Source organism: Pelobates fuscus, chromosome 8, assembly GCF_036172605.1.
Source record: "Pelobates fuscus isolate aPelFus1 chromosome 8, aPelFus1.pri, whole genome shotgun sequence".
Classification (NCBI taxonomy): domain Eukaryota; kingdom Metazoa; phylum Chordata; class Amphibia; order Anura; family Pelobatidae; genus Pelobates; species Pelobates fuscus.
In genome coordinates, this window is record NC_086324.1 from 6,086,688 (window position 1) to 6,114,071 (window position 27,384).

Sequence of the window (27,384 nt, forward strand, 5' to 3'; positions counted from 1 at the left end):
ATTGGCCTGACATGCTGGTTGTTCTAGTACAGCCTGGAATGCTGTACATATTACTTATAAAACAAAGTCTGAGAATCGAAAGCGAAACGGAATGGTGGGATCTCGATAGCCACATTAAAGGAACACTCTGGACCCCAAAAGCACTTCATCTTGCTGAATGCTTTATGTATGACCAGTGTCTCCTCTAATTCCATTTTACAAATTTAAATAGTAATTTTCACTTGTATAAATTAACCTGGTTACACCCCCTGCGCTGTCAATCAGACAACAGATCCTTTTACTTCCTGGTTTGGTTAACTCAATGGAGATAAACTGAAGAAGCATAAATTGCCCAGAGAGAGCACCTGCCTTGCAAACACTTCTCATTGAGCTGCTTTGGGAAGTCTGTGATTGGACAGACACAGAACGTGTGGGCGGTGTTAGAAGGTGATGGCTTGCAAAGGCTGCAGACATAAGAACTGCAGCTTTAACAAACTGTTCTTAGGTATACCACTAATGGAAAAAATGGTATAATTAAATGCATGGAAGTTTTCATTCTAGCTATATCTACTAAACAGTAATTTGTATTTGGGCAGTGGAGTGTTTCTTTAACCCCTTAAGGACCAAACTTCTGGAATAAAATGGAATCATGACGTGTCACACACGTCATGTGTCCTTAAGGGGTTAATAAAGGCCGGTGCAGCGGTATTTCGCAGTAAGCACGCTTGTACTGTGGGTTGGGTGGAGGCTGTGGGAGGGGGTTGGATTGTGTGTGTTTTTATTAATATCACTATTTATTTTATTAATATTACTATTTATTTTGTTGGCACTCTTGCTGCCTCTCATCGTTGTTAGCTAGCAATAAAGGGTTTGCCGGTGTATAACCATTGTGGTGGGAGCTATGCTTGTGATAAGCGAGTATGATCACTTTTAGTTTAGATTTTATTATTATTTTACAGGTGACGGTTCCAAGATGTACAGTTTGCCGTCTAGTGCCAAGTCTCAGGGGTAAGCAGAGCCTGGAGTTTGACAAGAGTGATGGGCCTCCTCTCTCCACAGAATCTGCCTTTGTTCTCTTCATCCCTCCTGTATTGGAGGTGGGGGGCCCCTGCGGCTGTAATTCACATCATGTGATCGTTGAGCCCCGCTGTGCCACCCCAGGCCCCATGTGTGTCTTTATAACGCAAGGGAGAGTTTTCTAATTTAATGCTGTATTATCGGAAATGTGAAGGCTTGGCCTGCAGTTGTTGGAGGGGCATGTTAACCTACTTAAACCCCCTCCTCACCTTCCTCAGTCCCGTTCGTTTTTTGGCGATTCGCCTGTCCCCACCCTCCACTCGCTTTATTTATACTTTTCATTGAGGATCGACCGAAATTGATTTTTTAGAGCCGATACCGATAATCTGTGAACTTTCAGGCCGATATTCTGTACATTTACCGTTTTGAAAAAATAAACTAATCCTAAAGGTAAATGCACAAAATATACATGCCACGTGTAGTGGATGAAGTGTGTTTAGACAGGGGAGCTGTGTGTGTTTGTGTAGTGTGTATAGTGAATTCAGTGAGTGTTTGTGTAGTGTGTATAGTGAATGCAGTGAGTATTTGTGTAGTGTGTGTATATATATAGTGAATACAGTGTGTGTTTGTGTAGTGTGTGTAGTGAATGCAGAGTGTGTGTTTGTGTAGTGTGTATAGTGAATGCATTGTGTGTATATAATGCAGTGTGTGTGTGCATGTGTAATGTGTATATAATGCAGTGTGTGTTTGTGTAGTGTGTGTGTATGTAATGCAGTGTGTGTGTGTATGCAATGCAGTGTGTGTGTGTCTGTGTGTGTTTGTGTAGTGTGTGTATGTAATGCAGTGTGTGTGTGTGTTTGTGTAGTGTGTGTATGTAATGCAGTGTGTGTGTGTGTTTGTATAGTGTGTGTGTATGCAATGCAGTGTGTGTTTGTGTAGTGTTTGTGTAGTGTGTGTGTACGTAATGCAGTGTGTGTGTGTAGTGTGTGTGTGTTTACGTAATGCAGTGTGTGTGTGTTTGTGTAGTGTGTGTGTATGTAATGCAGTGTGTGTGTGTAGTGTGTGTGTGTGTATGTAATGCAGTGTGTGTGTGTTTGTGTAGTGTGTGTATGTAATGCAGTGTGTGTGTGTGTGTATATGTAATGCAGTGTGTGTTTGTGTAGTGATGTAATTTGTGTAAAATGGGGGGGCATTTTTTTATTTTAATTTTTTAAAATATTTAAATGGTGTGTTTTTGTTTTTTTAGGCCCCCCTCAATAATTCTTACCAGGGAGGGGGGATATAGTATTCCCTGGTGGTCCGGTGGCTTGTTAAGTACTGTAGGGGGGCCGGCAGGAAGCAGTTTCTTACCTTGCCAGCAGCTCCTCCAGCTCCCCAGTGTAAATCTCGCGGCCCTTAGTGCTGCGCCGAGCGTTGCCATGGTAACCCGTGGCAACGCTCTGCGGCCGCGGGTCTTGCGAGATTTAGACATGGAGCTGCTGGCAAGGTAAGAAACAGCTTCCTGCCGGCCCCCCCCAGGACCGCTGGGCTTGTAATGAGCCTGGTGGTCCTAGAAGGTATTATCGTCAATATCGGTATCTATATTGGCCGATACCGATATTGCCGAAAATACCAAATATCGGCCGATTATATCGGTAAAACCGATAATAGGTCGATCCCTACTTTTCATTACAAATCATGGGTGGGCCCTCTTTTATTACAGGCCTACCACAACATCGGTTCCGGCACACCACAACCGACTTATTCCCCCCTTTATTTTTTATTTCCTTTACGGCCTTATTTGCCCCTCACACAATTCTATTATTACAAATCCAACAAGGTTACATGCCTAAAAAAAACTTTTATCCTAGCCTTTCCGTGTCTGAAGAGTGCGCAGCCCTGTGAGTAGTGTGTGCAGTGCTGTGCATATTGTGTGCAGCGCTGTGTGTAGTGTGTGCAGTGCTGTGTATATTGTGTTCATGCAGCGCTGTGTATATTGTGTGCAGTGCTGTGTATATTGTGTGCAGCCTGTATATTGTGCACAGTGGTATGTATATTGTGTGCAGCCCTGTGTGTATTGTGTGCAGCGCTGTGTGTAGTGTGTGCAGTGCTGTGTATATTGTGTGCAGTGCTGTGTATATTGTGTGCAGTGCTGTGTATATTGTGTGCAGCCCTGTGTATATTGTGTGCGGCACTTTGTATATTGTGTGCAGTGCTGTGTATATTGTGTGCAGCCCTGTGTATATTGTGTGCGGCCCTGTGTATATTGTGTGCAGTGCTGTGTATATTGTGCGCAGCCCTGTGTGTAGTGTGTGCAGTGCTGTGTATATTGTGTGCAGCCCTGTGTATATTGTGTGCAGCCCTGTGTATATTGTGTGCGGCACTTTGTATATTGTGTGCAGTGCTGTGTATATTGTGCGCAGCCCTGTGTGTAGTGTGTGCAGTGCTGTGTATATTGTGTGCAGTGCTGTGTATATTGTGTGCAGCCCTGTGTATATTGTGTGCGGCACTTTGTATATTGTGTGCAGTGCTGTGTATATTGTGTGCAGCCCTGTGTATATTGTGTGCGGCACTTTGTATATTGTGTGCAGTGCTGTGTATATTGTGTGCAGCCCTGTGTGTATTGTGTGCGGCACTTTGTATATTGTGTGCAGTGCTGTGTATATTGTGTGCAGCCCTGTGTATATTGTGTGCAGCCCTGTGTGTATTGTGTGCGGCACTTTGTATATTGTGTGCGGCACTTTGTATATTGTGTGCGGCACTTTGTATATTGTGTGCAGTGCTGTGTATATTGTGTGCAGCCCTGTGTATATTGTGTGCGGCACTTTGTATATTGTGTGCAGTGCTGTGTATATTGTGTGCAGCCCTGTGTATATTGTGTGCGGCACTTTGTATATTGTGTGCAGTGCTGTGTATATTGTGTGCAGCCCTGTGTATATTGTGTGCGGCACTTTGTATATTGTGCGCAGCCCTGTGTATATTGTGTGCGGCACTTTGTATATTGTGCGCAGCCCTGTGTATATTGTGTGCGGCACTTTGTATATTGTGCGCAGCCCTGTGTATATTGTGTGCAGTGCTGTGTATATTGTGTGCAGCCCTGTGTATATTGTGTGCGGCACTTTGTATATTGTGTGCAGCGCTGTGTATATTGTGTGCAGCCCTGTGTATATTGTGTGCAGTGCTGTGTATATTGTGTGCAGCCCTGTGTATATTGTGTGCGGCCCTGTGTATATTGTGTGCAGTGCTGTGTATATTGTGTGCAGCCCTGTGTATATTGTGTGCAGTGCTGTGTATATTGTGTGCAGCCCTGTGTATATTGTGTGCAGCCCTGTGTATATATACATGTTTGGAGCTCTATGATTGCGAGATTGCAAACTGTCTGTGCCGCTCTAATGATAATGTACTAAATTACTGGGATTTTATATAAACAGACTAATCGTGATAAACTCTGTATACAACCATTATCCTGAGTCTCTCCTCTCTCTTCTCCCTCTAGTCCATTCTCCATCCCTGCTGTGGAAAACCGTCCTAGCGTCTGGGGAGAATGTCCCCCCAAGTTTGTCACAAAGCCGAACCGCAGTGTGGTGAGAGACGGACAGACCGGGAGGTTCTGCTGTAAGATCACCGGGAGGCCACAGCCAGCGGTAACCTGGCTCAAGGTGAGGCGTTGGCAAGTTATCTTACCTGGCGCGGCAATGCTCCCATAATTCATCCTATCTAAATATGAACACGCTGCCTGCGCTGGGCCACCATTCCATGAATTGACTACTTTGTGTTGTTATAATTAATTATACTTCATTTTTGTGTTCTGAATAAAAAATGCAAATTTGAAATGCCAATTCCTCTGGACATATATAAATAAGAACAAGCCTGTGTAGGTGTCTGTGAATATAGGGAAGGATGCCTCCTGTCTAGTTTAATAGATTCAGACCGCCCCCCTCGTTTTCTCATATCTCCCCCGAACACATTAGCTCGTTTTCGCTTCAGATTTGAAAAGACGCCAAAATAAAGAGATTGGGTTTGTTCCCATTCAGTCGCTGTCAGGGTGAAGATGGGGTGGGGGTACAGATTTTCTTTGGAAACATTACTGAAACAGCTTGAAGCAGGGATCCCACACAGTCCAGAATAATATTTTTATTTGAAATGCGACCTTTCCTCTTCAATCTCTGTCAAACCCCAGCGTTTATAGGCAATTCTCCAGCCTTTTCCTTAACCCAGTGCTTGCTGGGATTCCAACGTTCGTCGAGTTCGTGCTGTTAATTGGGTAATTCCACCAATTCCTGGACAGTCGATAAATTGGCATCTGGTCACCTCGATGGAATTCAATTTATATAGAAAGACTATAGAAACTAACTAATAGCCAAGTTTAATGCATATTTAGGGAGCTTGGGAGCTACCTTTATACACATTCATGTTTGCTAGGAGCCCCAATATATTTATTAATAATATAAACGCTACCATAAGTGGCAGACCTGTTTAGAAATGGCAGCTCAGAGCGAGAGATCCCCCAGATCAGTTACCATTTTGTAATGACCATATTGATGATGGGCAATTCTTTATATTAATTTGCTGTTAATTGTCCGCCACTTGGTTACACCCTAGTGACAGGGTTGTGATTGCTTTCTCCGCTGTAGGAGGACGTTGCGCTGCAGCCTAGTGATCGGTACGTTATGTACGAGAAGTCGGGGGTGCATTTCTTGGAAATACATGGAGTGGGGAAGGACGATGCCGGACTTTACACCTGCTCCGTGGTCAATAACTCCGGGAGAACCTCTGTGTCGGCAGAACTGCTCGTTCCGGGTGACTATCCGTGCATGATACAAACTCTAGCCTTCAATTCATCGTTAGAATGATTCTATTTTCCCTGAGCTGTTTCAGATGTATTTAGAATCTTCTATTCTTGGTAAAGTTGTTTTTTGGGACATAGTGAGAGAGGTTTTGCTAGTTTTATACAGTAATAATATCAAACAATAACAATCTTTATTCTGTGTCTCCTGCAGGTGCCGAGAAGGACAGGTATGCTCCTTGACGTTCTTTATGAATTCCCCCTGTTTTTCTTCTTGTAATATATATTTGTATGCCTGCTGTTTAATATTTATTTTCTTTTAATGTAAATGCTAATTCCCGAGTAGTTTTTAATGTTTTAGTGGGTATGGATATGCAAATTGGTTCTTAGCATGCCAAGGTTAGATCTCACCCTTGCCCAGAGTGCACAATACATAAATATATATAGATACATTCCCAGAACCCCTAGCTCCGTGTAATCGCTCCGTAAACAGTAACCCAATCCATTTGTTTTCGTGAGAACCCCTTATCTATTAAACAACTGAAACAGCAACGATAAGAAAAGGCCTTTTTTCTTATTATCACTCTTTTTAGCTGATTAGTAGATAGCTCCCTAATCCGGTATCCTTATCTTGGATTGCCATAATCACCAGAACCACATTGGGAATTTACCGCTATCTACTAAGCAATTGAAACCGCAAAATTAAAATCGTTTTTCCCCATAATTTTCATCGTTCAGTGGTTTAGTAAATAGCTCCCTGATTTGTCAATCTCACATAATGGTACATTAGGAAGTAATCTACTAAATAGCTGCCTGAAAGATCAACATATAAAAAAAAAAAAAGCTTTTCTTAATTCAGACCTTTCAGCTGTTTAGAAGATAGCGCTCTAATTTGCTATCCTGTGTATTTCACATCCATTCTTACACACACAGCACATACATTCACGGTTGGCCTCTATGTCCACTGGAAGGCTGCTCTATGTATCTACTACCTTTTCCATGTCACAATAAACCACTGCTGCATCCACTGGAAGGCTGCTCCAAGTATCTACTATCCTTTCTAGATCACTGTTACTGCTCCCACTGGAAATCTATTCCTGGTATCTACTACCATTTCAATATCACTGTTACTGCTCCCACTGGAAATCTATTCCTGGTATCTACTACCATTTCAATATCACTGTTACTTCACCCACTGGAAAGCTATTCCTGGTATCTACTACCATTTCAATATCACTGTTACTGCTCCCACTGGAAAGCTATTCCTGGTATCTACTACCCTTTCTATATCACTGTTACTTCACCCACTGGAAAGCTATTCCTGGTATCTACTACCATTTCAATATCACTGTTACTGCTCCCACTGGAAAGCTATTCCTGGTATCTACTACCATTTCAATATCACTGTTACTGCTCCCACTGGAAAGCTATTCCAGGTACCTACTACCCTTTCTATATCACTGTTACTGCTCCCACTGGAAGGCTATTCCAGGTATCTACTACCATTTCTATATCTCTGTTACTGCTCCCACTGGAAAGCTATTCCTGGTATCTACTACCCTTTCTATATCACTGTTACTGCTCCCACTGGAAGGCTATTCCAGGTATCTACTACCCTTTCTATATCACTGTTACTGCTCCCACTGGAAAGCTATTCCAGGTACCTACTACCCTTTCTATATCACTGTTACTGCTCCCACTGGAAGGCTATTCCAGGTATCTACTACCATTTCTATATCTCTGTTACTGCTCCCACTGGAAAGCTATTCCTGGTATCTACTACCCTTTCTATATCACTGTTACTGCTTCCACTGGAAGGCTATTCCAGGTATTTACTACTCTTTCTATATCACTGTTACTGCTCCCACTGGAAGGCTATTCCAGGTATCTACTACCCTTTCTATATCTCTGTTACTGCTCCCACTGGAAGGCTATTCCAGGTATCTACTACCCTTTCTATATCACTGTTACTGCTCCCACTGGAAGGCTATTCCTGGTATCTACTACCCTTTCTATATCACTGTTACTGCTCCCACCGGAAGGCTATTCCAGGTATCTACTACCCTTTCTATATCACTGTTACTGCTTCCACTGGAAGGCTATTCCAGGTATTTACTACTCTTTCTATATCACTGTTACTGCTCCCACTGGAAGGCTATTCCAGGTATCTACTACCCTTTCTATATCTCTGTTACTGCTCCCACTGGAAGGCTATTCCAGGTATCTACTACCCTTTCTATATCACTGTTACTGCTCCCACTGGAAAGCTATTCCAGGTACCTACTACCCTTTCTATATCACTGTTACTGCTCCCACTGGAAGGCTATTCCAGGTATCTACTACCATTTCAATATCACTGTTACTGCTCCCACTGGAAAGCTATTCCAGGTACCTACTACCCTTTCTATATCACTGTTACTGCTCCCACTGGAAGGCTATTCCAGGTATCTACTACCATTTCTATATCTCTGTTACTGCTCCCACTGGAAAGCTATTCCTGGTATCTACTACCCTTTCTATATCACTGTTACTGCTCCCACTGGAAGGCTATTCCAGGTATCTACTACCCTTTCTATATCACTGTTACTGCTCCCACTGGAAAGCTATTCCAGGTATCTACTACCCTTTCTATATCACTGTTACTGCTCCCACTGGAAGGCTATTCCAGGTATCTACTACCCTTTCTATATCACTGTTACTGCTCCCACTGGAAGGCTATTCCAGGTATCTACTACCATTTCTATATCTCTGTTACTGCTCCCACTGGAAGGCTATTCCAGGTATCTACTACCCTTTCTATATCACTGTTACTGCTCCCACTGGAAAGCTATTCCTGGTATCTACTACCCTTTCTATATCACTGTTACTGCTTCCACTGGAAGGCTATTCCAGGTATTTACTACTCTTTCTATATCACTGTTACTGCTCCCACTGGAAGGCTATTCCAGGTATCTACTACCCTTTCTATATCACTGTTACTGCTTCCACTGGAAGGCTATTCCAGGTATCTACTACCCTTTCTATATCCCTGTTACTGCTCCCACTGGAAGGCTGTTCCAGGTATCTACTACCCTTTCTATATCACTGTTACTGCTACAACCTCCACTGGAAGGCCATGCCAAGTATTTACTACCCTTTCAATATCACAACCTTCCAGTGGAAGTGGTAGAGACTAACAGTGAATGTATGTGCTGTGTGTGCATAGAATGTGATGTACACAGGATATCAGATTTGGGAGCTCTCTATTTAACAGATGAAATAAAAAGCTCCTTCGTTCCCTGAATTATGACAATTCCACAGAAGGAAACCTAATTAAGGATCTAACTCCTAAACAGCTGAACAAGCAAAACAAAGAAAAACATGTTTTGAAATGAATTTAGCCTTTCGGGATAGTTTCCTAATCTAGGACTCGTATGTGGGATTTCTATTTTTAAGGATCCCAAATTAGGGAGCTTTCTGCTAAACATTGCCCTAATTTGGGATCCTTTGGGATCCTTTTGTGCACAGTTTGTTTGGGAAATTCTTTTGAATTTCATTTAGTACCATATCAATAATTTCCGCGTTTCGAAAGACCAGAAATTAGAAAATCCACCATTTGAAAGAACGCTAATTTTCCAATGTCGTGTATTTATGGCAGCCATGTCTGTATTTCTCAGTGACATAATGTTAGAATGTAGTTTAACCCACGTTATTGTTTCATGTACAGACTTTCAGCTCTTTTAGGAGGTATTACTCAAACCGCTAAGAACACGGAAACAAAACAAATGAGCACAAATGGCATTCTTAAAAGCCAGCAAAGTGTTGGATCAGACAGAACACCTGGATTACAACAACAGGACATTGTATTAAGTTGTTCTACCGGTTATCAGAAACAACCCATTGACTCGTTTCCCAAAGAGACTTTGTCTCCTAAACCATTTCTACGCAGCTCAGTGACCAGCCCAGCTCGTGTGTCTCACAGCGAGACCTCTTCCCCATCTTACACCGTGAGTGTTATGTCTAAAGGTTCCTTAAAGAACAGCCTAACTAAAACAGACCAAGAGTCCAAGTCCTCCAAAGAAAGTCTACCAGTAACTTCACGTTACACCTCTGTCCTACAGTCAAAATCCATTCTGCCTAACTCAGAAGAGCCAATCACATTAGCTTCCAAAGAGACTGCTCCTAATTCACACTACAGAAGTAACTTAGATTCCAAAACAAAGATTTCAAGCTCTGAAAAAGGGAGATCTAGGGACTCGTCCAAAGACATCTTGGCAGCAGTGTCCCACCTGTCCACTAACACTGATTCAAAATTAAAAACTTCATCATTTTCCAGAGAGACACCAAATCTTTCCATTAAAAGTAATGAGATTTCCTCTGCTTCACGGTACAAAACAGACATAGAATCAAAAATAAGAAAGTTTGATGCATCGAGAGAAACTCCAGCTGTCATTAAAAAAGGGAACTCTTCAATTTACCTTCCAAACTTGGATTCCAAAAACAGAAGCATTTCTGCAAAAGACTCTGTAAACATTGTCCAAAAAGAGTCCTCCCTCTGTACACCTGGAGAACGACTAAACAGGACTGTGGTAGAACAGTCAGAGGTATCAACTGGTATTACCAGGTCAAACTCCAAGAAATCCTCCTCAATACTTGCCAACAAGATGTCTCAAACAAATGAGACACCCCTTGTGTTCCCCTCACCGGTGGAACCACACATAAAAATACCTGATGTTGTTAAAAAAAGTACTTTAACAAACGCACTGTTTTTCACCCCTAAAATTGAAATATCTAAAGAGACTTCTTCCAGGGGAAGCACCTGCATTTCTTCAAAGGCATCTTCAGATGAGACCTATGTTGAAAGCTCCCCTCATAAGTCAAACAAAGCACCAGATCTTAATTCAGAAGAGAAAAAAGAAGCTCTGACACATGGAATCCTTCACCAAAAAACAGAAAGTGCACATAGTGCCGTGAGCACTCCAGGGAACGTGGATGGTGGCGGTAAAATAAAATTTCAACAGAAGACATCCAGTACGATCACACTAAAGTCTGTGAAGATCAAAAACCAGCAAGACTCGGAATACAACCGTGATGTCAGGAGACAGGTGGACTCAAAACCAGAGACCATACCCACAGTCCACAGGGATTCTCCGGTCTCCATGGTAAAAGAACAACTTAATGGTAACCGGCACCAGATAAACAGGACTGAAAAATCAGGAACTGTACCCAGCTTTGAATTAAGTCCATTAAATCAGGAGGTTTCCGAAGGATGTGAAGTTATCTTCAGGTGTAAAGGTATTAGAAAATGTTAAAGCATTGCAGAGGAGTCTTGGCTTCTTTATTTTTGTTTATTTTCATTCCTGTGGTTCCAAAATGTGCTTAATTTATTTCCATATATTATCATTGTAGGAGGGATAAAGAATTGGTTAGAAGGCAGGTGACAAAGCATTGTGGTGGAAGTTCCCTTTCGGAGAAAATATTAAATGTCCCTCAATGACCAATCCTGCGTCTAGCTGTTTTTAATATACAGAAAGGATTTTGCGAGTCAAACTATATCATTTTGCAGATGGTACAAAGATCTGGATCAGTGTGAATGGTCCCGGTGTGTAACTACAGTAAAGATTTAAGGACCAGGATCCACCATTTAAGATAAGAAATCCAGAATTATGTCTTCAGATGAAACCAACTTGAGGACTCTGGAGGTTGGGTAGTAATGATAACCTTTACGCCACGTGCAAATCTAGGAGATCGGTGCGATTGGCCTAGAACTACCCTTGATAGGGTGCCTTTTAGCTAATATATATTTTTGTGTAAAGAAACGTACCCCAAGATAAGCAATCCATCAGGTTATTGAGATTTGCATGGGTTACTATGGTGACATGTAAACCTCACTTGGAAGCTGTGGCGGTCACTCCGAGAGAAGAGGGGTTTCCGCCGCCAGCGATGTCCTTTTCAACTAGTATGAGCAATGCTGAAGTATTCCCAAGCAGTAATCCAAGCGATACAAAGCAGGTATAGCGGTTCCCTACAATCACGAGACAAGGCTCTGTGTTGAGGGTAAGCAGGAAAACTGGTTTTAATGGGACCACACATGGCCTTTTATGCGAATCCCCATGCAAGTGGTTTCCTTTTACAAAGTACACAACATAATAACATTACTTCTCAGGTCCAGGACATACATATCAAATACACCCCAAAACATGCCTTTAACAATGGGGTATCCCCTCAAGTTCAATATCACTGGATAGCCTGGATCTGAGTGCACAACATATGCGAAAATCGCTCAGATCACACGAACATAACCGAAACGCCACCGGGGTATAGTTTAGACCGACCGCACATGAGGCGCCTGCCCAAAAGAGTTCCATAGATTCAGGCTGTGCGGTCGGCCTCTTTTGGCAATACAAAACATAATAAAATACTGAAAGTATATGTTCGTTCAGGAGTTTGTTTCTACCGAACACCGCTCTAGTGAGTCGAAATAAACCGAACATACTTGGGGCTAGAAGTCCTAGCGGTGTTCTCGCCATCGAGCGACCAATTTTAGTTCCATACACTCGATGACCAAACACTGCTGTATGCGTTCGTGAAACCAAGATGGCCGCCGCTTCGTGTTCGTCCATAGTTGAACACCTAGAATGTTGGTAAATGCGTTTCCCGAAAGTGTGAAAAGAGGTCAAGCAGGTTAATGAGCGGCACACGACTGTTCTGGGTGGTCAATCCATTCAGTATATAGTTCGGTATACGAACCAAATTGTTCAATCTGTTCGGTGATGTTCGTATACAGGACCAGTTAAATGTACAACAATAATCCAGGGGCAAGGAATCTGTCACAGAAGCAATTCCCCTAATGTGGGCAGGGGACAAAATGGGAGGTGTGGATGGATGGAGTTGGAGACCCAAAGCTTTAGAGTGAGTATAAGCTCCTTCCCTAGTAGGTGCCTTATGTCTATAGTATGACATCATGGGGTGTATCGATCGTTTTAGGTTGATCCTCCTAGGGGGTGTGCCTTTGTAGCTGGGGGGTGTAATTTATGGAATTCCCAGCTAAACAAAGTTGCCTCCCACTCGATGATGTTGTAGCATGTTGAGCCGCACAGTTTGGGAGGTGGAGCACTGGCAGTGGAACAAGCCTGATGGCAATGTGTACAAGCCACTCGTCACGATGATTTGTAGATGCCCAGGCACCTATGCTGTGTTTTATCTTGAGCCCCAATTAACTACATCCCCACCTGCCACCAACGTGTGGCGCATTGATTAGCTAGTGTAATATTTACCTCCAAAAGGTGGGACATTTAAATCCCAGCTCAGAGGATGAGCTATTTTCACTTGGTCCTGACGAAGATGCCCTGTTGAGCATCGAAACGCACATTATGCTTTTCTTCACTTTTTGTTTTATAGAGTGTGGTTTTCACCATGTGAAGCACTTTCTGTCTCAGTAATCGTTTTCTGGTACGGCTGGTGTTACGGTAGGCATTGCAGATTGCCTGCCAAAGTATAACTTTCATTTACTGAAACAATACTTTTACCTGACCTCTATCTACAGCAGATTCCACCCTACATTATATCTGTGCCTTGCCGTCTCCTTTAGGGGTATGTAGGTGCACCCTCTCATTAGGGTAGTAGCAGTTTGTGAATATATTGTAGGGAGTACAGGTATTTTTTTTTACCATTTTCCTCCCTGTCCCAATGGAAGTAGGGAATGTTCCACGAATCTAATTACCTTATACCGTCTACCATATGTTCCTTAATACCTGTATAATTAGAAACATAGAATGTGACGGCAGATAAGAACCATTCGGCCCATCTAGTCTGCCCAATTTTCTAAATACTTTCATTAGTCCCTGGCCTTATCTTATAGTTAGGATAGCCTTATGCCTATCCCACGCATGCTTAAACTCCTTTACTGTGTTAGCCTCCACCACTTCAGCTGGAAGGCTATTCCATGCATCCACTACCCTCTCAGTAAAGTAATACTTCCTGATATTATTTTTAAACCTTTGCCCCTCTAATTTAAGACTCCTATTGTGGTCGTTTCTTGGAACCCATATGGGATGTTTGAATAAGGAGCAGAGTGATTCCCACAGGGTTTTTTTTTTTTTCTTTTCATTTTTTTGATTATTCCCTGAATCCTGTGCATCGCTGGCTATTGCTCAATTCTTATCAATATTTGAGGTGTCTCTTGCTGTTCATGCAGTTCTTCCTTTGTAGTACACTGTCTGGCCCTGTATTGTTAAACTGTTTTGCGTTCTAGTCTTGTTTTACAGCAGGTTTATTGCTCTTTTTATCCCTGTATCCTGTGTATTGCTGGGACAAGAGGGGAGCTTGAAATTCTCTGCAAGCATCGAGCCCCCTGCTCTGCCCCTGTAGGTTAATGTGCAGCCCCCCGCAGGTCAATGTGCATGCCCCCGCTCTGCCCCCTGCAGGTCAATGTGCATCCCTCCCTCTGCCCCCTGCAGGTCAATGTGCATCCCTCCGCTCTGCCCCCTGCAGGTCAATGTGCATCCCCCCCCCCCCCGCTCTGCCCCCTGCAGGTCAATGTGCATCCCTCCGCTCTGCCCCCTGCCGGTCAATGTGCATTCCTCCGCTCTGCCCCCTGCAGGTCAATGTGCATCCCCCCCCGCTCTGCCCCCTGCAGGTCAATGTGCATCCCCCCTCTCTGCCCCCTGCAGGTCAATGTGCATCACCCGATCTGCCCTCTGCTGGTCAATGTGCATCCCCCCCGCTCTGCCCCCTGCAGGTCAATGTGCATCCCCCGCTCTGCCCCCTGCAGGTCAATGTGCATCCCCCGCTCTGCCCCCTGCAGGTCAATGTGCATCCCCCCGCTCTACCCCTTGCAGCTCAATGTGCATCCCCCCCGCTCTGCCCCCTGTAGGTCAATGTGCATCCATCCCCACTCTGCCCCCTGCAGGTCAATGTGCATCCCCCCCCTCTGCCCCCTGCAGGTCAATGTGCATCCCTCCCTCTGCCCCCTGCAGGTCAATGTGCATCCCTCCGCTCTGCCCCCTGCAGGTCAATGTGCATCCCCCCCCCGCTCTGCCCCCTGCAGGTCAATGTGCATCCCTCCGCTCTGCCCCCTGCCGGTCAATGTGCATTCCTCCGCTCTGCCCCCTGCAGGTCAATGTGCATCCCCCCCCCCGCTCTGCCCCTTGCAGGTCAATGTGCATCCCCCGCTCTGCCCCCTGCAGGTCAATGTGCATCCCCCCCCCTCTGCCCCCTGCAGGTCAATGTGCATCACCCGATCTGCCCTCTGCAGGTCAATGTGCATCCCCCCCGCTCTGCCCCCTGCAGGTCAATGTGCATCCCCCGCTCTGCCCCCTGCAGGTCAATGTGCATCCTCCGCTCTGCCCCCTGCAGGTCAATGTGCATCCCCCCGCTCTACCCCTTGCAGCTCAATGTGCATCCCCCCCGCTCTGCCCCCTGTAGGTCAATGTGCATCCATCCCCACTCTGCCCCCTGTAGGTCAATGTGCACCCCCTCCGCTCTGCCCCCTGCAGGTCAATGTGCATCCCACCCACTCTGCCCCTGTAGGTCAATGTGCATCCCTCCCCACTCTGCCCCTTATAGGTCAATGTGCACCCCCTCCGATCTGCACCCTGCAGGTCAATGTGATCCCTCCGCTCTGCCCCCTGCAGGTCAATGTGCATCCCTCCGCTCTGCCCCCTGCAGGTCAATGTGCATCCCACCCGCTCTGCCCCCTGTAGGTCAATGTGCATCCATCCCCACTCTGCCCCCTGTAGGTCAATGTGCACCCCCTCCGCTCTGCCCCCTGCAGGTCAATGTGCATCCCACCCACTCTGCCCCTGTAGGTCAATGTGCATCCCTCCCCACTCTGCCCCTTATAGGTCAATGTGCACCCCCTCCGCTCTGCCCCCTGCAGGTCAATGTGATCCCTCCGCTCTGCCCCCTGCAGGTCAATGTGCATCCCTCCGCTCTGCCCCCTGCAGGTCAATGTGCATCCCTCCGCTCTGCCCCCTGTAGGTCAATGTGCATCCCTCCGCTCTGCTCCCTGTAGGTCAATGTGCACCCCCCGCGCTCTGCCCCCTGCAGGTCAATGTGATCCCTCCGCTCTGCCCCCTGCAGGTCAATGTGCATCCCTCCGCTCTGCCCCCTGCAGGTCAATGTGCATCCCTCCGCTCTGCCCCCTGTAGGTCAATGTGCATCCCTCCACTCTGCCCCCTGTAGGTCAATGTGCACCCCCTCCGCTCTGCCCCCTGCAGGTCAATGTGCATCCCACCCACTCTGCCCCTGTAGGTCAATGTGCACCCCCTCCGCTCTGCCCCCTGCAGGTCAATGTGCATCCCACCCACTCTGCCCCTGTAGGTCAATGTGCATCCCTCCCCACTCTGCCCCCCTTATAGGTCAATGTGCACCCCCTCCGCTCTGCCCCCTGCAGGTCAATGTGATCCCTCCGCTCTGCCCCCTGCAGGTCAATGTGCATCCCTCCGCTCTGCCCCCTGCAGGTCAATGTGCATCCCTCCGCTCTGCCCCCTGCAGGTCAATGTGCATCCCTCCGCTCTGCCCCCTGTAGGTCAATGTGCATCCCTCCGCTCTGCTCCCTGTAGGTCAATGTGCACCCCCGCGCTCTGCCCCCTGCAGGTCAATGTGATCCCTCAGCTCTGCCCCCTGCAGGTCAATGTGCATCCCTCCGCTCTGCCCCCTGCAGGTCAATGTGCATCCCTCCGCTCTGCCCCCTGTAGGTCAATGTGCATCCCTCCACTCTGCCCCCTGTAGGTCAATGTGCATCCCCCCGCTCTGCCCCCTGCAGGTCAATGTGCATCCCCCCGCTCTGCCCTCTGCAGGTCAATGTGCACCCCCCCACCCGCTCTGCCTCTTGCAGGCCAATGTGCATCTCCCCGCTCTGCCCCCTGCAGGTCAATGTGCATCTCCCCGCTCTGCCCCCTGCAGGTTAATGTGCATCTCCCCGCTCTGCCCCCTGCAGGTTAATGTGCATCTCTCCGCTCTGCCCCCTGCAAGTCAATGTGCATCCCTCTGCTCTGCCCCCTGTAGGTCAATGTGCATCCCCCCGCTCTGCCCCCTGCAGGTCAATGTGCATCCCACTGCTCTGCCCCCTGCAGGTCAATGTGCATCCCCCCGCTCTGCCCCCTGCAGGTCAATGTGCATCCCCCCGCTCTGCACCCTGCAGGTCAATGTGCATCCCCCTACTATGCCCCCTGCAGGTCAATGGGCGTCCCACCCCCGCCTGCTCTCTACCCCCTGCAGGTTAATGTGCATCCCCCCGCTCTACCCCCTGCAGGTCAATGTGCATCCCCCCACTATGCCCCCTGCAGGTCAATGGGCGGCCCACCCCTGCCTGCTCTCTACCCCCTGCAGGTTAATGTGCATCCCCCCGCTCTGCCCCTGCAGGTCAATGTGCTCAATAAAACTATTTAAACAAGCGATACATTTAGTTTGGATTTCTCCAACATGAGAATGGTTTTCTCTCTCCAGTTTCAGGAGATCCCAAGCCATGTGTTGAGTGGTTTAAGAACGGATCCCCAGTGGTGGAGAAGGAAGGGGTGCAGATTAAAGAGACAGGGTTCAATCATTCCCTGCACCTGCTGCCAGTTCTTACAGAAGACCGTGGAACTTACAGCTGTAATATCGCCAACACAAGCGGTCACGCCAGCAGTAGCTGGACACTTAATGTGATACGTAAGTCGGTGTATTCATTTAGGCAGTGGGGGGTCGGTAAAAAGGCTTTGACTTTGTGGAGACGTTGTTTTTATTCATTAAACAGGGATTTCTAAAATCTTTCCTCTTATTCTAACAGAATTCCTTTTTAACATAACTATTGATTAGCCATGCTGATTGAATATATTGCATCGCACTGTCTCAGAATTCTGTTGAAGTGTTGGGAATGAATTTAGATATATGGTATGATGCCCTGCTTGTATAGCAATAGTCCCAGGCTCGGATGTAATGACATTGGGAGGGGGACGGAGACCCTTGCACTGAATGCATAAGTGGTCTTGTGTTGTCTCCTGGTTTCCAGCGTTACGGGCACCAGAGCAGGCCCCGCACTTCACTCGTGTCTTGCAGAGCTGCTGTGTGATGGAAGGACAGGACTTTGAGTTGGAGTGTGAGCTGCGTGGCGACCCAGCGCCAGAAATCACATGGCTTTTAAATGGTAAGATGTTACATGTTAACCTTGTACACGCTTTGTACACGCTCTGGGTTTATTCAAGGAGAGACACATTGGGGCGTACGGAGAAGAGGAGGGCAAAGATTAGGCCAAACTAATTAACAGGTTTACATTTCAAGCCGAGAGTGACCGAACTGAAATCAAACTTACTGGAATTGCAGCTTAATATATACGGTATACAGCTTTATATATAGTATACAGCTTAATATATACGGTATACAGCTTAATGTACGATATACAGCTAAATATATACAATATACAGCTTAATATATACGGTATACAGCTTAATGTACGATATACAGCTAAATATATGCAATATACAGCTTAATATATACAGTATACAGCTTAATATATACGGTATACAGCTTAATATATACGGTATACAGCTTAATGTACGATATACAGCTTAATATATGGTATACAGCTTAATGTATGATTTACAGCTTAATATATAAAGTATACAGCTTAATGTACGGTATACAGCTTAATATATACGGTATACAGCTTATTGTACAGTATACAGCTTAATGCACAGTATACAGCTTATTAAAATAGTACAGCTTAATGTACGGTATACAGCTTAATATACGGTATACAGCTTAATATACGGTATACAGCTTATTAAATAATACAGCTTATTGTACAGTATACAGATTAATGTAGTTGTTCTGGTGAGTATATTCAGTCCCTGCAGGCTTTTTGCTGTAAAATTTACATTGCAGCCTACATACCCCTCTTGTGGCAGTCACTCGGATGGCCACTAGAGGGGCTTCCTGGGTCAGTGCTGCACAACGCTCTGCATGGAGAGGCTAAACTGTGCCAATAGACATGCATTATTTGAATGCATCTCTATGAGGAGATGCTGATTTGCCAGGGCATTGTTGGGCCCCACCCCATCTCCATGGCTGAGATCATCAGCATTGACAATCGCAGCCTATGGGAAAGCATTGTGATTGGCTGAGATCGTCAATTCTGATGTCAGACAAGGAGGCGGATCGGGGGTGAAGCCAGCGTCGAGAAATCAGCGCGGCACTGGAATAAAGGTGGGTTTTCTACTTATTTGGGGGATTGTGGGAACAGGGTCAGGAATACACATTTGTAGTGTTAATTTACTTTGAATTCTTACTTTAATTACCCTGAATCTGGATAATTTTAACATTTTGGATAAAAAGTGACTGTCAGTTCTTTGCATTTCCCTTTTTATTGAATATCCTGACAGTAAGTGGTCTCTGATTGTATTAGTTGGGTTTATATCACATACATACCCCAGTCTGTGCAGAGTATGTCCTAACGGCTCCCCCTAGTGGTGTCTGATTCTATTAGTTGGGTTTATATCACATACCCCAGTCTGTGCAGAGTATTTCTTAACGACTCCCCCTAGTGGTATCTGATTGTATTAGTTGGGTTTATATCACATACATACCCCAGTCAGTGCAGAGTATGTCTTAACTGCCCCCCCCCTAGTGGTGTCTGATTGTATTAGTTGGGTTTATATCACATACATACCCCAGTGAGTGCAGAGTACTTCTTAACGACTCCCCCTAGTGGTATCTGATTGTATGTGGTGGGTTTATATCACATACACACCCCAGTCTGTGCAGAGTATATCTTAACTGCTCCCCCTAGTGGTGTCTGATTGTATTAGTTGGGTTTATATCACATACATACCCCAGTCAGTGCAGAGTATGTCTTAACTGCTCCCCCTAGTGGTGTCTGATTGTATGTGGTGGGTTTATATCACATACATACCCCAGTTAATGCAGAGTATATCTTAACAGCTCCCCCTGGTGGTGTCTGATTGTATTGGTTGGGTTTATATCACATACATGCCCCAGTCAGTGCAGAGTATGTCTTAACTGCTCCCCCTAGTGGTGTCTGATTGTATTAGTTGGGTTTATATCACATACATACCCCAGTCAGTGCAGAGTATGTCTTAACGGCTCCCCCTAGTGGTGTCTGATTATATTGGTTGGGTTTATATCACTTACCCCAGTTAGTGCAGAGTATGTCTTAACGGCTCCCCCTAGTGGTGTCTGATTATATTGGTTGAGTTTATATCACATACCCCAGTCTGTGCAGAGTATGTCTTAACGGCTCCCCCTAGTTGTGTCTGATTGTATTAGTTGGGTTTATATCACATACCCCAGTCAGTGCAGAGTATGTCTTAACGGCTCCCCCTAGTTGTGTCTGATTGTATTAGTTGGGTTTATATCACATACCCCAGTCAGTGCAGAGTATGTCTTAACGGCTCCCCCTAATGGTGTCTGATTGTATTAGTTGGGTTTATATCACATACATACCCCAGTCAGTGCAGAGTATGTCTTAACGGCTCCCCCTAGTGGTGTCTGATTATATTGGTTGGGTTTATATCACATACCCCAGTTAGTGCAGAGTATGTCTTAACGGCTCCCCCTAGTTGTGTCTGATTGTATTAGTTGGGTTTATATCACATACCCCAGTCAGTGCAGAGTATGTCCTAACGGCTCCCCCTAGTGGTGTCTGATTGTATTAGTTGGGTTTATATCACATACCCCAGTCAGTGCAGAGTATGTCTTAACGGATGCCCCTAGTGGTGTCTGATTATATTGGTTGGGTTTATATCACATCCATACCCCAGTCAGTGCAGAGTATGTCTTAACTGCTCCCCCTAGTGGTGTCTGATTGTATTAGTTGGGTTTATATCACATACCCCAGTGAGTGCAGAGTATTTCTTAACGACTCCCCCTAGTGGTGTCTGATTGTATTAGTTGGGTTTATATCACATACCCCAGTGAGTGCAGAGTACTTCTTAACGACTCCCCCTACTGGTATCTGATTGTATGTGGTGGGTTTATATCACATACACACCCCAGTCTGTGCAGAGTATGTCTTAACTGCTCCCCCTAATGGTGTCTGATTATATTGGTTGAGTTTATATCACATACCCCAGTTAGTGCAGAGTATGTCTTAACGGCTCCCCCTAGTGGTGTCTGATTGTATTAGTTGGGTTTATATCACATCCATACCCCAGTCAGTGCAGAGTATGTCTTAACTGCTCCCCCTAGTGGTGTCTGATTGTATTAGTTGGGTTTATATCACATACCCCAGTGAGTGCAGAGTACTTCTTAACGACTCCCCCTACTGGTATCTGATTGTATGTGGTGGGTTTATATCACATACACACCCCAGTCTGTGCAGAGTATGTCTTAACTGCTCCCCCTAATGGTGTCTGATTATATTGGTTGAGTTTATATCACATACCCCAGTTAGTGCAGAGTATGTCTTAACGGCTCCCCCTAGTGGTGTCTGATTGTATTAGTTGGGTTTATATCACATCCATACCCCAGTCAGTGCAGAGTATGTCTTAACTGCTCCCCCTAGTGGTGTCTGATTGTATTAGTTGGGTTTATATCACATACCCCAGTGAGTGCAGAGTACTTCTTAACGACTCCCCCTACTGGTATCTGATTGTATGTGGTGGGTTTATATCACATACACACCCCAGTCTGTGCAGAGTATGTCTTAACTGCTCCCCCTAATGGTGTCTGATTATATTGGTTGAGTTTATATCACATACCCCAGTTAGTGCAGAGTATGTCTTAACGGCTCCCCCTAGTGGTGTCTGATTGTATTAGTTGGGTTTATATCACATACCCCAGTCTGTGCAGAGTATGTCTTAACGGCTGCCCCTAGTGGTGTCTGATTGTATTAGCTGGGTTTATATCACATACCCCAGTCAGTGCAGAGTATGTCTTAACAGCTCCCCCTAGTGGTGTCTGATTGTATTAGTTGGGTTTATATCACATACCCCAGTCTGTGCAGAGTATGTCTTAACGGCTGCCCCTAGTGGTGTCTGATTGTATTAGTTGGGTTTATATCACATACCCCAGTCAGTGCAGAGTATGTCTTAACAGCTCCCCCTAGTGGTGTCTGATTGTATTAGTTGGGTTTATATCACATACCCCAGTCTGTGCAGAGTATGTCTTAACGGCTGCCCCTAGTGGTGTCTGATTGTATTGGTTGGGTTTATATCACATACCCCAGTCTGTGCAGAGTATGTCTTAACGGCTGCCCCTAGTGGTGTCTGATTGTATTGGTTGGGTTTATATCACATACCCCAGTCAGTGCAGAGTATGTCTTAACGGCTCCGCCCAGTGGTGTCTAATTGTATCAGTTTGGTTAATATGACATACATACCCCAGTTAGTGGAGGGTATGTTTTAACAGGACACTGTAGGCACCCAGACCCCTTCAGCCCATTGAAATGGTCTGGGTGCAGCGTCCCATCACCCTTAACCCCTTTTTATGAACGCCAATAATTATCTTGTAGGGCTAAGTCCTCTACCAGACAGTCACTAGAGGGACTTCCAGGTTCTAAGACGACTTTTGGTCATCTAAACGACGCTGGACGTCCTCACGCTCTGCATGAGGACCTCCAGCGTTGCCCCATGGGAAAGCATTAAATAATCAGGTATTTCCTGCCGGCGGACGTCGGCGGGAGAGGAGCGTGGGCAGAGCCTGTCCCAGCGCTGAGGGACAGCACCGCTTAATTCAGGTAAGTGTCTGAAGGGGTTTTAACATGGGATTGGGTGCAGGATGGAGGGAAGCACGCCCGGATTCTACACTGCCAGGAAAATGGGTTTGTTTTCCTGGCACTGAAGAATCCCTTTAACTGGTCCCCTGTAGTGGTTTCTGAAAGGTATCAGCAGGTTACAATATTATTTATTTCTCATCCTTGACTTTCTTTTTACAGATTAAGGGAACGCTATAGAATCAGGAGAACCAGGGTGTATTCCTGACTGGGTGTATTCCCCGGTACAAAAGGAGATCTGCTCACCTTTTTCCTTCAACATTCGAGTTCGTTGTGGTGGATCTGCCCACTTGGTTGAGATCATCAAACTTGATGATCTCAGCCAATTCAATGCTTTCCCATAGGATGCTCTAAGCACCAAAACAACTTTAGCTCAATGAAGCCGTTTTTTGTGCATAGGTTATACCCCTGCAATCTCACTGAAAATGAAACAAATTTGTGTGTCAGTCTCAGACAGGGGAGGTGTGACTAGGGCTGCATAAACAGAAACAAAAGTGATTTAACTCCTATTGGCAAAGAATTGAGGGGCATGACCTATACACGAAAATGGCTTCATTCAGCTAAAGTTGTTTTGGTGCTTAGATACAAATGAAATGATTAGATTGTGCAGTTCACATGCTTACCACTCGAGGGCAGTGTTGCATCTGAAATATTTGTGTTTACGGAGTTTAGATGTTGGTAATGGGTACAGGTTAAAGTTACTCTGGCTGGGGTAGTTGCCCAACTTGCCACGTGAAGAACAAGAACTCATCAACAAAATCAGAGTTAGAAATATCCAGCAAGTTCTGAATCTGAATTGTAGATAGCGCTAGCTTTAGTGTTCCTGTAATCTTAATTTTATTAACGACAGGAGTCTCTCTTTACCAGAACACCGCAGCAACACACGTTTAACCTAGAGAAATCAGCAATCCGAAAACATCAAAGTAAATATACGCCAAATGCTCCGCTAGCTGCTCGTCTTTCGAGCTGTGTATAAAACATAGTACAGAGAACACGCACTGTAATGAACAGTCAGCAATGGTAACCGAAAGCAACACTGTAACAAACGTATTATAGCTGATACTATCACAAAGTAACCAATAGTATATCGGTAAAATCATTGTTTAGGCTTCCTGCCCCCCTTGCCTCCATTTGAAAAGGTGATTTTAGTCACCTTTGTTTTAGCGCTGTGCCGGACTCACTGCGGCTGGCCCCACCCCTATAGCTGAGATCATCAAACTTGATAATCTCAGCCAATCAGTTCTCCATAGACTGAACCCTGCAGCTCTCTATAGACTGAACCCAGCAGCTCTCCATAGATTGAACCCTGCAGCTCTCCATAGACTGAACCCTGCAGCTCTCCATAGATTGAACCCTGCAGCTCTCCATAGACTGAACACTGTACCCTGCAGCTCTCCATAGACTGAACACTGTACCCTGCAGCTCTCCATAGACTGAACACTAAACCCTGCAGCTCTCCATAGACTGAACACTAAACCCTGCAGCTCTCCATAGACTGAACACTGTACCCTGCAGCTCTCCATAGACTGAGCACTGAACCCTGCAGCTCTCCATAGACTGAATACTAAACCCTGCAGCTCTCCATAGACTGAACACTGTACCCTGCAGCTCTCCATAGACTGAACACTGAACCCTGCAGCTCTCCATGGACTGAGCACTGAGCCCTGCAGCTCTCCATAGACTGAGCACTGAACCCTGCAGCTCTCCACAGACTGAATACTGAACCCAGCAGTTCTCCATAGACTGAGCTCTGGAAAGCGATATATTGATAAGCATTGCTTTTTTGTTTAATGCTTTTAGCGGGTAGATAGAGAGCTTTTATAGCAAAGCATTATGTATTTCTGATGTAGTAAATGTGAAGTGGGCCTGCTAACTTTCTGTGTTCTGCAGACCAGCCTATTCAATATGCCCATTCAACATATGAAAAGGGGACGGCAAAGCTGAGAGTGCAGGATGCTCTCCCGGAGGACGAAGGAGTTTATACGTGTCTGGCGCAAAATATCTGTGGAAACTCTTCATGCAGCACAGCCGTTACTGTAACAGGTAAGATTCGCCATTCTAATGTCTCAGGCTGAAATCGAATGTCAGGGTGGGTGAGAGTTCGTTTAGCTTCAGAGATCAGATTAATTCAGGATTCGGCCTAAACTAGGGGATCACAGCTCAGATCTCGGTGATTCATATTGAGATAGCACCACTAGTAAGATTTTCAGCCATCCACTGCCATTAACTGCTCACCTTAGCTCAAGCAGAACTGCAGTCCGGACTAGGATCGATGTTTAGGAGTGACATTGCTCACTGATCATATCACATGGCGTGGGTTAATCAGGGCACGGGGTCTGGATTTATCTCCAAAATCGAAAGAAAACGTTCATTCCTACGTTAATCAGCGCAGAGCGTAAACTCGTCTCCATCTAATCCTTGCATTATATAATCCGTTCATTGGCGGCTGTCTGGAAGATCTCATTGGATAAAGTAGGCATAATTAGCTGTACTTATTATCTATGTATATTATCAGCCTGTGCAGTGGATATGGTATGGAATCTTGTGTTGGGTTTAGATCCATTTTAGCTGACCCATTAACCCATTACCTGTTATGGGATGAGAACAGTGTGTCTAGCGGCGAGACCCAATGAAGTTCAGTAAGGACACGCAATCTGCCAATAAAAGGCTACCGCTAGTGTCACATAGAAACATAGAAACATAGAATGTGACGGCAGATAAGAACCATTCGGCCCATCTAGTCTGCCCAGTTTTCTAAATACTTTCATTAGTCCCTGGCATTATCTTATAGTTAGGATAGCCTTATGCCTATCCCACGCATGCTTAAACTCCATTACATTATCCTCAACCACTCTCATACGGCTTCTGAGGGGTACATTTGCAGATTGAGGAATTTGCATCACACACGGATTTCATACTCTTTACATTTTTTTACATTTCCCCACAGCGCGACGGTAACATGCATTAAACTCTCACTATTTATCAAGCAGAGCCTGTCGGACGCAACGGTTTGAGTGACGTCTGCACATGTCGAACCTTTGTGATTCTGGGAGTAACGAACCGATCTCTGAATTGTTTATACATTTGATTTCTGTCCATTAAATGACTTTGCCGCCCCCTCCATTTATGCAGAGTGTATTTTGCCAGCTCCTTTTTGGTACCTTTATGCCGACTCCACGTTCAGGAGCTCAGTGTGTGAGGCAGAAGGTGGCCTTCACTGGGTTGGTCCCACAGTCTGAACAGAAACGATGCTCGGAACAATGTTAATTTCTAATCAGAGTCACTAATTGTGTAATGGGACAGGGGGATTTAGGGGTGGTATGTGCAGCTAACCTTGAATTTTCAGGCAGATCAAGATGTGGGCGAGTTGGTCTCCCACAATATTGTTAGCTGTCAGGGAGTCCCAGATCATGTAATCTAAGAAGAAGAACCCACTCCCCTACAGTCTGTAAATTCACCGTCTACATCAAGCATGTCAAACTCAAAGGTTAGCATGGGCAAAATAAACAAGAAAAAAGTATAAAACAAACCCCAACATCCCCCTCTACTAAACCACAGCCCCCCCCTCTATCAAACCCCAGCCCCCCTCTAATAAAAATCCCAGCCCCCCTCTACTAAACCCCAGCCCCCCCTCTACTAAACCCCAGCACCCTCCTCTAATAAAAATCCCAGCCCCCCTCTACTAAACCCCAGCCCCCCCTCTACCAAACCCCAACACCCTCCTCTAATAAAAATCCCAGCCCCCCCTCTACCAAACCCCAGCCCCCCTCTACTAAACCCCAGCACCCTCCTCTAATAAAAATCCCAGCCCCCCTCTACTAAACCCCAGCCCCCCCTCTACCAAACCCCAACACCCTCCTCTAATAAAAATCCCAGCCCCCCCTCTACTAAACCCCAGCCCCCCCTCTACCAAACCCCAGCACCCTCCTCTACCAAACCCCAACACCCTCCTCTAATAAAAATCCCAGCCCCCCTCTACTAAACCCCAGCCCCCCTCTACCAAACCCCAACACCCTCCTCTAATAAAAATCCCAGCCCCCCCTCTACTAAACCCCAGCCCCCCCTCTACCAAACCCCAGCACCCTCCTCTACCAAACCCCAGCACCCTCCTCTAATAAAAATCCCAGCCCTAACTCTAATAAACCACAGCCCCCCCTCTACCAAACCCCAGCATCCCCTCTACTAAACCCCAGCCCCCCTCTAGCAAACCCCAACACTCTCCTCTAAAAAAAATCCCAGCCCCCCTCTACTAAACCCCAGCCCCCCCTCTACCAAACCCCAACACCCTCCTCTAATAAAAATCCCAGCCCCTCTTCTACCAAACCCCAACACCCTCCTCTAATACAAAATCCCAGCCCCCCCTCTACTAAACCCCAGCCCCCCTCTACCAAACCCCAGCACCCTCCTCTAATAAAAATCCCAGCCCTAACTCTAATAAACCACAGCCCCCCCTCTACCAAACCCCAGTCCCCCCTCTACTAAACCCCTGCACCTGTTTAAAAAAACACACAATATTAGCCAACAAGCAGACTCCACTCACATTCGCTGCCAGTATGCGACTCTGGAGTCCGGCCTCTGGTATACCCCCAATGGTGCTGTCTGCACCCTGTGCCAAAGCGGATCCTCCCGCTACTTCTTGAAACCCTGTGAAGGTGGAGCACGTCGACGTCATGTCGGAATGAGACGTGGCGTTGCATGCCTCCATGCACCTCCAGGTCCTCCACTGTCCAGCCGCAGCCATCGCAACACTGACCTACACACACTCACTGACAGACACACACACTCACTGACAGACAGACACAATCACAGACAGACACACACAATCACTGACAGACACACACTCTCACTGACAGACACACACTCTCACTGACAGACACAATCACAGACAGACACACACAATCACAGACAGACACATACAATCACAGACAGA

The 27,384-nt window shown here is 45.9% G+C and overlaps 1 protein-coding gene across 1 annotated transcript in view; it reads left to right on the forward strand.

Moving 5' to 3' along the window:
• The window catches only part of MYLK (myosin light chain kinase), a 246,733-nt gene that overhangs the window by 37,618 nt on the left and 181,731 nt on the right, over nucleotides 1-27,384 (forward strand). The window contains exons 5-12 of the mRNA XM_063429182.1: nucleotides 939-987; nucleotides 4,472-4,634; nucleotides 5,610-5,775; nucleotides 5,976-5,991; nucleotides 9,468-11,035; nucleotides 17,192-17,395; nucleotides 17,736-17,870; nucleotides 24,345-24,497. Of these exons, the coding sequence (XP_063285252.1) occupies nucleotides 939-987; nucleotides 4,472-4,634; nucleotides 5,610-5,775; nucleotides 5,976-5,991; nucleotides 9,468-11,035; nucleotides 17,192-17,395; nucleotides 17,736-17,870; nucleotides 24,345-24,497 (2,454 nt within the window). The remainder of the gene's footprint in view (nucleotides 1-938; nucleotides 988-4,471; nucleotides 4,635-5,609; nucleotides 5,776-5,975; nucleotides 5,992-9,467; nucleotides 11,036-17,191; nucleotides 17,396-17,735; nucleotides 17,871-24,344; nucleotides 24,498-27,384) is intronic.